At 43.7% G+C, this 13,787-nt stretch overlaps 1 protein-coding gene across 1 annotated transcript; it reads right to left on the bottom strand.

Moving 5' to 3' along the window:
- Positions 1-317: 317 nt before the first annotated feature.
- LOC311026172 (glycogen phosphorylase, muscle form) lies at positions 318-9,930 on the bottom strand. Its single transcript, XM_084029550.1, has 20 exons — positions 9,587-9,930; positions 7,713-7,814; positions 7,501-7,579; positions 7,269-7,372; positions 6,998-7,129; positions 6,796-6,907; positions 6,619-6,701; positions 4,623-4,766; positions 4,341-4,433; positions 4,073-4,219; positions 3,467-3,630; positions 3,199-3,313; positions 3,006-3,107; positions 2,674-2,821; positions 2,506-2,564; positions 2,260-2,401; positions 1,907-2,114; positions 1,237-1,371; positions 962-1,028; positions 318-807 (listed from the first exon to the last, which is right to left on the bottom strand). The coding sequence occupies exons 1-20, from the start codon at positions 9,827-9,829 to the stop codon at positions 658-660; spliced, it is 2,529 nt and encodes an 842-aa protein (XP_083885676.1). The 5' UTR covers positions 9,830-9,930; the 3' UTR covers positions 318-657.
- Positions 9,931-13,787: the final 3,857 nt, after the last annotated feature.

Here is a 13,787-nt window from a genome sequence, read left to right as displayed (position 1 = left end):
CTGATCAAACACGCTCATCTCTCTTTCTTGTTTTCTTTTGTGTTTGCTGTATTTAAAGCTACCCGCTTGGTGCCTGTTGCGATTTTTTTTTTTCTGCTTCTCGAGTCTTACAAATTCAAAATTTGCCAAATAAAATGTCCTTTTGGTTATCAAAGTTGACAGGGTATGATGCTTAAAACAACTATTGTTACCCAATATTAATTAACGTTGCACAAAAGTGCATGGTGTGCATATTTATTCTACAGTTTATAATACTTGCATTAACTACCTGAAACAGAATGGGTTAAAAAGCTGGAAAAAAGTCATACAGGCGGCCGTAGTATTTAAGATAGATTTTATTCAGAATGGGTCTGAGTGGAAATACAACAGTTTGTATTTTTCAATAAAAAATATCACCGGTAAATTCGCGAAGCCCACCACAAAGCTCCTTTTTATCCACTGTAACCTGGTTATTGTGAATGTGCAGGTATGAAGAATGTAAACTTAGCCAGAGCCACGGGATTGTGTGAGACACATCGTGGTAATGCAGGAAGCATTTAATGCTAATCCCTTTGGCACGCGGCTTTGTGGGGGCTTTACCCGACGCACAGTATCTACCATGTGGGTTTCCTAAGGTGTCTGTGTTTTGAGTTGGGGTCGCTCTGTCGCGTGGACAGGTTAATGCAGGTTTTCGGGGGCGGCGAGCGTTTCAAGTGAGGGCTCCATGCCCCAGATCTCGCGAGCGTACTGGGCAATGGTGCGATCGCTGGAGAACTTGCCACAGCCTGCAATGTTGTGGATCACCTTCTTGGTCCATTCCTTGGGGTTCTGGTGGGACGATAAAAATGATTGAATAAATCAGATGATAATAATATCAGCCATTAATATGATTAGTAGCCTCCAGTCCCCCTGCCTGGTTATACCCATAATATATTCATGCTAATTAAAATCCTACTCTTGTGCAGCTTGTCAGTTAACTTACCTTGTAGAGTGCATTGACTTTCTCCTGGCATTTGATATAGTCTTCATAGTCAGCAAAGACCTTAAATCTACGCAGAAAAGAATGCAATCAACAACAACAGATATATAAATATAGTGCAATGTGAATGCGTATGTTTGCGTGTGCATGTGCAAAGGACCATGACTTGTTTTCTCTTTTCTTTTTATGCGCCAAGCATGCGAGTTGATACACGCTCTTATTTGTATGTGTGCGTGCATGTGTGCGCCCCGGGCGGGTAATGTTAGATGTGTCTTTACCTGTCATGATGCATCAGCATGTTGACAATTTCTTTAAACAGGTCATGCTGCTTTGGGCTGAAGAAGCCTCCAGCAATCTGGTCGATGGCCTGTTTCAGCTCAGGCAGGCGGTTGTAGTACTCTGACGCGTGGTATCTAAGCAGGAGCGGAAACAAATAGACAATACACACGTTCAGAGAAACGGAAGCAAGAGCTGGTTGCTGTGGTAACCGGCCCATTAATGAGGGCGCAGGAGTCGGTACCTATACAGAGGTTATCAAATGGTTCCCCTAAGGCCACACCTTTTTATTGTGGGCAATATCAACTTGGGTGGAAAAAAAAGCACTCACGTCTGGTGAGAGTGATCATTACAGCAGCCTCCGTGGGAGGACAAAGCTGCTCGGTTGTCAGAGTGCATGAATCTCACCGCATTGATATGAAAATGTCTTGACTGTTGGACTATCTTGCCGGTAATTCACCAACTGGATGTGACAACAGGTTACACACTGTGCTCTCAGATGCAAAGACATTACACATTAGTGGCACAAATAGAGAGACAGGGATGAGCCTGTTTCCCCCCTATGGGATTATTTAAAGGTCGAATTACTTTTAAATTTGTTGAAAACACTTTTGGGGGGCTTAGCGCTGTGTGTCACCTTTAAACATGCGGGGTAAAGAGATTATATCTCACCCTTTCTTGTCGAGTGCGTCAACGTCATCCACCCTCATGCCGAAGATGAAGATGTTGTCCATGCCGGCCTCCTCGGCCATCTCCACATTGGCGCCGTCCATGGTACCGATGGTGAGAGCGCCGTTCAACATGAACTTCATGTTGCCGGTGCCAGAGGCCTCAGTGCCAGCTGTGGAGATCTGCTCTGACAGGTCGGATGCAGGGATGACTGAAAGACGACAGAAGTAGAGGGTTGGTGACTCTAATAAGTATGTTGTGTTTGGGTTTCATGCTGCGTATATCAAAAAGTCCTGATTGGAGGAAATGATGATGAGCATGAGGGGAAAAAAGCATGAGAATGCTTTGTTAAACACCTTTCTCTGCCAGTGTGACTCTGTAGTTCTCCAAAAAGATGACCTTGAGACGGTCTCCGACCACGGGATCGTTGTTGACCACCTCACCGATGGCTGTGATCAAACGGATAATCATCTTGGCGGTGTGGTATCCGGGAGCCGCCTGCGTGAAACAGTCGGAGAAAGAGCGTTAGTTGGATTTAATCCGAGCTGTGAGGGTTTGTTCCCCCCTTTTTTTTTTAAAGCCCAGCCGTGAAAACCACAAACCTTTCCTCCAATCATGACAGTTCTTGGAGTCCACTGCTTGTTGGGCTCTTTCTTGATGCCTGGCAGAAGATACGAATAGATTACAGGACTGAACCCACACACTCTGCTCTGAAATCATCTCAAAACCCGGCCAACGTATTTGAGTGTGGCGTTTAAATGCGCCCTTACGGTTATAGTAGGTGATGATGTGCAGACAGTTGAGCAGCTGTCTCTTGTATTCATGGATCCTCTTGACTTGAAGGTCAAACATGGAGTTGGGGTTGATCTTGACCTTGTAGTGCTCCTCCAAGTGCACAGCAAACTTCAACTTGTTTTCCTATTTTATCAAAACATCGACTTTGTTACAAAAAAGGCAGAATTCGACAAGATAAAACAGGAACCTAAGAACATTAGGGATAAAAACAACACACGGCGTGTGTCAAATAAAACGGACCCTTTGAGTTTCATATAATGGTAAAACTCTAAGTGCAACATTGAGAGAAACAAAATGAATACGTCACCTGCTTCACTTTGGCGATATCACGAATGAACGCATCATCATTCACGTACTTGAGCAGACCCTTCAGCTGGTCGAGGTCACGAATGAAGTTCTCACCGATTCTCTGTTAACCAAAAATGGAGAAAACATAAATCGGATGTATTTAGCTCGTAACGGTATCGGTGTGAAGTGTGCACGTTGAAATCTCAGCTGACCTCGGCGATGACCTCGGCCAGCCCGGGGTTGCACATGACCAGCCAGCGGCGGGGAGTGATGCCGTTGGTCTTGTTTTGGAACTTGTTTGGCTCCATTTCATAGAAGTCCTTGAAGCTGAGGGACGTGAAGCGTCACATGTATCAGAACACACAGATGATGCAGCGGCCTGTGACATCATGGCAGCTGGTGGGTTATGAAACGCTACAGCATATACTTTACACACATGTACGGAGTAGTACACAGTACATGTGTATTTTAGTTACATACACAGTGGCTTTGAGGATGTCGGAGTGTATCCGGGCCACTCCGTTGACAGCGTGGGAACCCACAATGCACAAGTGGGCCATGTTGATCCTCTTCTGTCCGCCTTCCTCAATGAGTGACATGCGCCGCATACGATCGTGATCCCCGGGGAACTTGGCAGCAACTCTCTGCAGCGTTCAAAACAACATGAGGCAAACAATTAGCTCATAGCCAGTGTTTTTTAGTTGTGTAGAATTCTATCGTCGCACATATTAAAGTAAGTCAACGTTGTTATTCTGAAAGTAATAATGAGCAACAATGGGACCATTTTCAAAAGCATATAAGTAGAAAAATGAAACACTGTCCATCATTTCATGCCAGAAATATATATATATATATATATATATATATATATATATATATATATATATATATATATATGAGCGTATTCTTGTCCTGCTCAATGTGTTAAGTGTCCTGAGATGACTTCTGCTGTAATATGACACTATAAAATTGAATTGAATGACTATATTGGCACTTAACCACAGATAACAGCAACAGTGCCATAAATACAAATCGTTTGCAAAAGCATTATGGCAAATATAACAAGTTGCAATGCGTGGTTCTCGCCTCCAGATGGCGACGGTTGATCTCATAGACGATTTCCAGGTGGCGAGGCAGCAGATGAGCGAACAGTTCGACTGGCCAGCGCTCCAGAGCTTCAGGAAGGACGGTGTGGTTGGTGTAGGCACAAGTGCGCACGCACACATCCCAGGCCTGAACACCAACAGGAGGAAACACACAGACGTGTAAATAGCTTTCTATATTTCTTAATGATGTTGCTGGTGAATATTTTAAATGGACATGTCCCAAAGTGTCATCTGTTGCTCTTCCTCACCTTGTCCCAATCAAGATTCTCCTCGTCAACCAGAACCCTCATCAGCTCAGGAATAGCCATGGCCGGGTGAGTGTCGTTCAGCTGGATGGCGACCTGCAACGTGATCAAATGTCAATACAGATCAACTGCTTTTGGATTGTTCATTTGAACTGTTCTCAAAAGATCCAATAAAAACCTCGCCCACAATCTGTGCCATTTCACCAAAGCACAGAGAGAACATCAGAGGGGAATCTTTTCATCTTTGACAGAAAGCATTTATATATATATAATTTTTTGCTTCACCTTGTCAGGCAGTTTGCTGAAGTCTGTGCGAACAATCTCCCTGGAGCCAAACTTGGAGACCTTGAAACGGCGGATGATGTCTTGCAAGGTGGCAGACACCACGAAGTACTCCTGCTTCAGACGGAGCTCCTTCCCTTCAAAGAACTGAGAAGAAAGACATTTATGTGTCTGCTGCTGTTCTGCAGGCAAGCATGAATAGATTTTTTTTTAATTCATTAAACATTTTGCATATTAGTGACTGGTATTCAAGCGTGGAAAACGGAAATCTTTGTAATGAAATAAAAACCCAAACCTAATGAAATAACAAAGCGGTGGCACAGCAGTGCCACCACTTTTCTTCTTCTCTTTCTTTTTTTACACAATGCAATTATAATCATTTTAGCGTAACATCAAACACCCATCTATAATAAACAGTTGTATATACCGATTCAGCAGCTGTATCACATCTGTGTTGTGTAAATGTTGTTTTTATATATATTTATGGAGGCTGAATTAAGAGTTCAGGTTTTGACATTCCTTAAACAATCAAAATTATATATATTATTTCTTCTGAAAAGCCATTTTTGAAGGCAATGTTTAATCAATTTCCAATCTTGCCTATTGTGATTTAGACATTAATAAATAAAAAAAGAACATGGCATAAAATCCTTGGTTGCTGCTGTTATTTATGAGTATTTACAGTGTAAGGTCAGAGTCTAGATATAACATAGCCTAGTATAGGTTTGAAAGGCTGTTTTGAGTGTGGGGAAACAACAATGCGCATGCCCAAGGCCTTGCTATGTCAGAGATGGCACGAGGCGTGATTGCCTGTTGCCCAGCTGCAATTTAATTGGTTGTTTGCCTCTGTGTCGTCATTTGCTCGTCCTTCTCAGAAGTTTGATTAGAAGTAACTGTCGTCACCATGGCGATTATCTGCTTCAGGACTAATTAACGAGCCCGTTTCTCGGGGGAAGGACTTGATGAAACAGCTCGGTGCCCACCGGCCGGAGACGTTGTTGGAAACCAAACCGCGTAATAAATGTCATCATATTTAGCGTGGAGCGCTTCTTCTCTGTTCTAGCTGAACACGCAATGCTTCCCGTGTGGTTCTTATCTGTCGGAGGATGATAGGTGGTCGAGACGAGGACCGAGGAGGAGATTTACGTGACGTGAAAGCAGCAGAATCCCGCGGTGAAAGGGGGCTTGTTCTGCAGAGTAAAACATGGCTGCCACCGGTGAATAACATGGCGAGGAGGAGGACAGGTATGTGCTCACTCACCTTTTATCACCTCTGTGAAATGTGTAACAGGACATGTTCTGGTTGTGGGTGCCCAGCATTCCCCTGTAATATTATTTTCATCATAAATGGGCCTTAAATGATGCTTAAGCAATCAGTAAGTCTGCTAAAATCAATTAAATAATAAGTAAACTGATGAATGACCAAACCCTGATGTGATGTCTTCAACGATACCAAACCAAGAAAAGCCAAAAGAGTGTAATTACTGTTGCTGATGCTGAACCTGCTGCTAATGCTTCATATTGATGAACTCCTCAGTGAATCAATTTCTTCAGCCTTTTTAAAATATTGTTAAAATAGACCATATTATAGAAGCGTAACTGAGCTGAGTTCACACGGAGCTGTTATATCAGGGCGGCCGTTGTCTCTGCTCCCACTGGCACATAAATTACCAGACCTGACATGAGTTGTAGCCGGAGTTAGATGGTTATCTCCCAAATCCTCCTTCCTGAGCCTTCAGGGAGTCGGCACATGGTGGGCAGTTCTTATGCCAGCTATAAAAGACGGCTTCAGAGAGACCTGAAAGAGCACACGCTGGCTAGTTGAAGACAAAGGATCCCAAAGGGAGTCCAAATTATGGAAATCCAGCTAAGATGATCCATACAGTCCAGGGCTCCTATAGCGGTCAACACTTCTTATTTCTTCTAATCCAAGTCTGCATGGCCGCCCTATCAGTGCAGCTCTGGTGGATTAAAAGGTGATGTAGTCATATTCTCTTACGTTGTCGTTGGGATACAGCACACGGGAGATGTTCTCAGCCAAGTTTCTGTCCAAAACGGCCTGAATGTAGCCGCCGACGTTGACTGTAAGGGTGAAAAACACATGAATTTAGTTTATTCAAGCTCATTTGAAAGCTGTTGCATGCTTGAACATGTTAGCTCGGTGCCGGACACGTACAGTCTTTCAGGTTAAACTCGCAGGGGGCCTTAGCTGACCACAGCCTCATGGTGTTGACGATGTTGTTCCTGTAGCCGGGGATCGGGGTGTCGTATGGCAAAGCCAGCACAACCTGCCCATACCATGATAGGGAGATATAAATACATGTGTCAAAGCCTCTAATGCTCTTACTATTCGTATTCAATTAAAATCGTGTTTGCACCTGAGTGTCGACCCATTTGACACCCTCGGGGTGATGCTCGGTCCGGCCATAGAATTGCACCGGACGCATGTACTCGGGACGGGCCTTCTCCCAGGGGTTGCCAAAGCGCAGCCAATCATCAGCCTCCTCAACCTGCATAGGAATGAGCAGAGAAACATTAATTAGTGGCTTTTGAGTCGAACTGATAGCATGATTAAAGAAATGATCTACTGTTGCTCACTGCAATGAGAATATAAAGTTTTTCTATTCATTTCTTTTTTTGATTTCTAACCTGCCAGCCGTTGACGATTTTTTGATTGAAGATACCAAATTCATAGCGAATTCCATAACCATAGGCAGCCAGACCCAGTGAAGCCATGGAGTCCAGGAAACAGGCTGAAAACCAGAGACAGTTAATCAACATTTGACAGGCTCTTTATATAAAATGATGCATTATTTAAGTCAGTGGGCAATGGCTCAATATCTTTGAATTGATCAAATGTGACGGGTGTAAAGATGCTCACCGGCGAGGCGTCCCAGACCACCATTTCCCAAGCCAGCATCTTCCTCCACGTCTTCCAGCTCCTCCATGTCCAGACCCACCTACAGGACAGCAGGACACATTTAGAGATGCCACCTTTTTTCTTCTCTTTTTTTAAATTTTCTTTTTTTACAATAATCGGAAAAAGGAAGGTCACAGTTGTGAAGGGGAATATGTGAGGCCAGCTTGTCTCACCTGGTACATGGCCTCATCACAGGCGTTCTCCAGTGCCAGGTTCACCATGGTGTTTTGGAGGGTGCGGCCCATGTAGAACTCCAGGGAGATGTAGTACACACGCTGCAGATCGGGTGGAGGGGAGAAAAGAATCACTATCAAAGCTATTTTAGTGTCATTCTATGATGGGGATTACAGAGAGTTCTCGGCAGGAGCATGCTGACTCCAGATCAGTGAAATCACGTGCCAGATATCACAGTAACATCCACCGCGGGCCTTCAAAGAAATCCTCAAGTTGAATTATCGGGCTTCGTGGTTGGGCATGAGCAGCAATACGCCACCTGAGCCTCTGTTTAGCCTTTGCCATTTAGCTGTTGTTTGCCTCCGACATGGCGGGGACGGACACAGGCCGTGGAGGAGAGGCGAGGAGAGACCAGACTGGGGGGGACAGATTGCTTTGGGTGTTACATAACACCAACATTTTGGCCCAGGCAAAAATAGCTCCTGTAGAGGTCGCTGTAAAGGTCAGCCTGAGCTTGATACCCTTTTCGTTGCAGAGTTCAAGTCCGGAGACAAGTGTTTTCAGATAAACGTGTAAAATAATAATGAATGCAACTGACAGGGCCATATCGCCGAGTAGCCGACCGTATCTCTTGAATTATATATGACTCCATGTTCCTGTATGTTCTTTCCTTCCCAGAGAATGCACATCAGCGATGCGAACAATAAATCTTGTTGCTGCAACAGCAACCTTGCAGATCTTACTGTACATGCAGCACAAAACTCTCGGCAGAGCTTAGATTTCCTCTCTCCTCAAGGTTTCCGCCAAGACCTTTAAGGGATTCACCTCTGACCTTTCAGTTTAGAGCGCCGGAACGAGGCGATACAGTTCGTAGGTCGGATGGTTGTTGAGTTAGAGCTTGCAGCCTCCTACTGAGATTAATATATAAGGGTTTCAGCACTTAAGCTACTGCACAGAGCAGCCAAGAGCAGTGGGTACATTTTCTTCCCATGTAGAGAAAAAGGAAAATTGTCCTCTTTATTCAGTCGGGTTATTAATGATCCTGCAAGGAACATTTTTCCTGCTATGTAAATACAATTTTCACTCCGTTTCTGAACCCACTATTGTGATTTCACCCCATTACGTGTAATATTTCCAAGCAGTAACGCGTTGTGGTTTGCAATTTTTCTTTTTGTTGCTTTCTTGTAGTGATGCAAGCTTCCTGTTGTTGTCTTTAGGTTCTTTCTGTAGCTGGTAGTTAATAACACAGCAGCCGCTGAGATATGGCTCCTCTGATGGACTGCATATATATGAACCCGGATGCCCTCGGAGGCATGTGCTCATATAACACAAGTAAGGGGCTGTGTGCTTTATGGTCAGACAGGACGGGGACAGAAGGTCAGGGAGAGGTTTAATGTTTCAACACACTGTAAGTACACCGGCATACCAGCAGAGTGCTAAGAAGCCTTGATGAAGTCTAAATGTCACGACCTTAGGCATGACCGGCTGCTGAAAGTGCAGCGAAAGAACAGACATCCCTTGCTCTTATGAAAATGATTCATCCGTCCGTTTAAAATGTGCAGAGTTAATTTCATGGACTGGTATAAGATTCAAGTCGTGCTACAGAATGTCAGGCGCCGACATCACAATGCAGCAGCATAAATGTCCTGAAGGTGAACCATGCTTAGATGAGCTGTAGATGCCTGTTTCCCCCGTGCTCTCTGTGTGTGTGGTGATAGATGTAGTTTAAATGTGATTTTCTTTCACATGATTGCAAGATTTGATACAGTTTGTGCCATGATTGGAATTTACAAACGCAGCGCATGTTTTTTTGGGGGGGAAATTAGCCAATTACAGATGAAATCAATATAATAAACTACCACACACTACTTACTTTGGGATCTTTCTCATAGTAATGCTGCTGGGTTCTGATCCACCTGCCGATCAAGTGCTCACGCACAGTGTGGGCCAGCGCAAAGTAGTAATCCCTTGTGGTCGCCACATTTCTGTCCTTGACCAGCGTGAAGTGGAGATGTCTGTTGAAATCTTGCTTCAGCGCTGAGATGTTTTCGACACCGGCGAGGCCTCGCACGGAAATCTGCTTCCTTTTATCATGGTCAGACAAGGGTTTCGACATGTTGGCAGCTCAGAGCTCGGGACTCTAGCAGAATGTAAACAGGGGAACGCAGAAGCGCACGGCAACCAGGTCCAGGCACACAGCAAGAGAGGCGCCCACACTCGCAGGCTCAGGTTCAGCATTTTTAAGGCACAGCTATGAATATTGAGTAGAGGGTGGAGCAGGCTGTGTGTATAAGGAAAAGGGAGGGGGCATATGTAGAGGATGGAGGTTGTAACTTTTTAAATGATGTGACTGGAATAATCAAGGGGCCTCTTGGCTCAAAGATATCAGATTGGCAGCATTGAATTGTATATTGGAGGATTATTTCAGTACATCTAAGATACTTTCTTGTTTGATTGACACTCATCGAAACCATAGACTGTACAAAATATGCAAATGGTCTGCGTGACATCACCCGTAGGATTCTGAAGAGCCGTTTGTGAAGCTCCATGTGGGTCCGGCTGCCGCCATCTTGCCAGCTACAACACCGGCTAACTCTAAAAATGGGCAAAGAGGTGGATGGTTGGGGGAGCCTGGGTGACGCAGCAGAGAAGACAGCACCCACAACTTTAAGCCTCAATATAATTTAAATGGTTGAGGTGTATAACTGTAACTGTACAGCCGTCATGATCAGGAAATCAGCTGTAGAAGCCAAAAAAGATGTGCCTGTACCAGGCTGTAATAAGGCAGTACCATGGGGTCTATGAGGATTCGGAGCCATCCTCAAGTGACCCCTCAGAGACTGTTTTTGGCACTTAGCGTTTGCTTCAAAGCCCCCAAATTGTCTGCTAACCAATAGTCAATCTGATCAAAGCAGTAAGAAGGAGTTGAATCTTCCAAATCCAGAAAACAGAATGTTCTATTTAAGTCGTTGCATAAAATATTTGGGTGATATTTACAAAACTGACGGCCGACAATGAGTTTGTTCATCATTAAAATGATGACATGACTTAAACCACAATATTATCTTCTCCCTGTTGTATTGTTTTAATATGTAATTACTCCACTGCCCTGCCGTGTTTGAAGCATTGTCTGATATCGCAGAATGGTACACAATATCTGGCCCACTTGTTTTCTCCTCCATAGTTGGCAGGAGTGTCTTGGCGGGCAGATGGTAACGATATATTAGATATATTAGATTATTTTTTACATGTATTTTGTTGCACTTCAAAAGCACTGCGAGCGTTAGCTTGACGTCACATTGCAGGACGACATACTGTATATTTATAAGTTTCTGCATCAGAGGGCGGTCATGCAACTTATGTTGTTTTAGAGTCCTGAGCCACGCTGGATCCACGAACAGCTGTCTTGCAACATTTGACATTTCCACGCTACTGTATCACTTCACAAGTACACTGTAAGCAGCGGTACTAGTTATAAACCAGTGATCTGGAGTCTATGTGGATCACATCTGTTCTGAGAGCCCTGGAGCATTAACAGACACAAAAGCAGCTGCAGCACAGCTACTAAAACCAGGCTCTATTTTCAGTTATCACTATAGCGAGCCAAACTATCATGAAGTCTTGACCTTCTATAAATAGTAACCCTGACCCAGTCCCAAAGGCCATGATATTTGAAAGGCATATCTTGTTAATGTCAGCGAGGGCCGGCAGACAACGCTAGTGAACTGCTAGGAGTCAGCCGTGGCAGGAGGGGAAGGCGGTCTTTGCTGAGCGGCTCTCAGTGGGATGCAGTGCACGCTTATCATTATCCTATTAAAAGGTGGGGGGCTTCTGCCTTTTGGACCAAAATTGGTTAAAAGCTGGATTAAAGACTGCTATTCTGGTGTCGAGATGTTTCTGGATTGCACTCGGATAAATGTTGACAGGAAAAGTACCGGGAGTAACAGAATGACATCTTTGGAGCCGCTCCGTCGCACGATTGTGAAAGAAGCAAAAAAAAAAAAAAAGAAAAGGGAAGAACACAATGATGATTCTGTCAAACGGCCAACAGCTAAATAGAAATCAAATTGCCAGCGGTGGTTGAAGTGGTCGCTTCATCGCCATTTCTGCATCATTTGAAGAATTTTTAGAACGTACACACAGTATCTAAATGCCGTCTGCACCGTTTCCTGTTATGTTCCTCTTTAATATTCCTGCATGGCCAAATGACCCCCAGAACAGAGGAACCATCACACAACAGATGGCTGAGTGAAGCTGGCATGGCCCCGATTTGTCCATTATGATGAGCAAATTATGTTCTTACATGTCTACTGGCTGTTCTGTCAAATGGTACATCAAGCATTTCAAGACCACGCTGAAAAAACCCCAATAATATTCTTGATGTGTGGAGGCAAATCTCTCAACAACAAATCAAGTCGTTACGACTAATCACATCCACGTTCCAACGCGACCGCTTCTTTTGTTTTAAAATATATATATATATATATAATTAATTTCATTTCCCCATCTACAGTGTCTGTCTGTCCAACGTAGTTATTTATGATATCTCCCATCATATAATCAGGAAGACGCATGAAAGTGTAATTAATTTTGATTTTAATTTTACTCCTGAGAGAATATGAAGTCAATTAACTATGATGTTAATGAACGCTCCGATTGCCCGACAGTATTTATTAATAAGGCGCCGGCGTTGTCAGGCAGGCATTAGAAAAGAGTGTCCACGGCGGATGATTGGCAGTAGACGTTCGAGAGACCGGAGGCTCAAACTGGGATTTACATGGAAATGTATGATTTCTAACTTTTTAAACTACAACAATAGTAGACACTATACTGTATAAGGCATGAGGGAGTGCCATGGATTTTGTGTGATGTTATCTTGATCTTTTTTTGATGTTGGGCATCCTTTTAAAACACATCATTTTGCATACCTCTATTGATCAGATCTCACTCTACGTTTCCTCCAAAATAAGAACTGACATTGCAGCAAAGCCTCCCTTTGCACAGTGGTAAATGTATCTGAAAACTGTCGTACAGAATAACGTGTTGCGTTTGCAGACGCACTCCACGTCTGGCACCTCCATGTCTGACATCATGTTGCTCTGCATCCTTTTCATAAGCATTTGTTTTTTTCCCATCGATTCCTTTTTCCTTTCTTCTTTGTTTCTTAGCCTTGGCTTATTTGGCTAGCTGGTGAATTCTGCTCGTTCCAGGTGAAGAGAGGAATGCATTTTTAATCTCCACAGCATCAGGGTTGCCATGGGAGTTGCTCCAGAGGAAGCAACGCGTGAAAAATAAATAAAAATTAGAAACGATACTTGTCAGATTGATGTGCGATCCAGTAATAAACGAGCAGAAAGCTGCAGCACAGGGCATGTGGTTCAGGGAAAATGTGTCAACACACTTTGAACAAGGTCAGACTGTGTGCCAGTAAAATGGCCTTTTTTCTTTTTTTTTGCTTTAATGGTTTTTCACTTTCTACATTTAAAAAAAAAAAACTCCTGTTGGCAAATAAGCAGCCAAATAATTGCATGTCAGGTTGATCCGGCTGTAGTGCTCTCTTGCCTCTTACACACATGGACTCACAGACGTCCTCGTTGTTGGTGGGAAAGCTGTTTCTTCTCCGTTGTCTGAAGGGGAACGAGCATCTTTGTTTATATCTCACCAAAAATGATGGACTTAAGGCAATACTCCTACCACTTGAAGCACATTAATTTCTGCACAAGAGGCTGCAGCAGGCCATTGTAACTAAGCCTCTGTCTTTTCTTATGATAATGCATTGCATTTAATTAAGTTACATAGTTGAAAAATGTGTAAAATCCGATAAAGATTTATTTTACTGTGAGTATTATTGTTTTTGTGTGTACTAGCACTTTGATGGTGGAGAAAAAAGGCATTTTATTGCATCCTGAACTACTCTCTCATGTGGAGTTAAGTGTGTTTTGTGTGTTCAGAATACCAATCATCTGACTTGCATTGCGTTTCCTGATGGCAATGAATCACAGCGCTGTTGGTTCAGGGGGGTGTTGTTAGGTTGCAGACCTGTTTTACTCTGGTCGAACCTGTCAACATGGGGC

This window comes from Eutrigla gurnardus (assembly GCF_963514095.1).
Source record: "Eutrigla gurnardus genome assembly, chromosome: 15".
Classification (NCBI taxonomy): domain Eukaryota; kingdom Metazoa; phylum Chordata; class Actinopteri; order Perciformes; family Triglidae; genus Eutrigla; species Eutrigla gurnardus.
Note: the sequence above shows the minus strand (reverse complement) of the source record. Positions and strands in the feature narration are given on the sequence as shown.

Bases quoted from the DNA above. Each gene is read 5' to 3' on its own strand.
- LOC311026172 (XM_084029550.1), bottom strand. From the start codon at position 9,829: ATGTCGAAACCCTTGTCTGACCATGATAAAAGGAAGCAGATTTCCGTG. The intron at 3,631-4,072 runs GCGAGAACCACG...TGAACGCTGCAG, and splicing joins TCAACCGTCGCCATCTGGAG to AGAGTTGCTGCCAAGTTCCC. The intron at 2,822-3,005 runs GTGACGTATTCA...TTGATAAAATAG, and splicing joins ATATCGCCAAAGTGAAGCAG to GAAAACAAGTTGAAGTTTGC.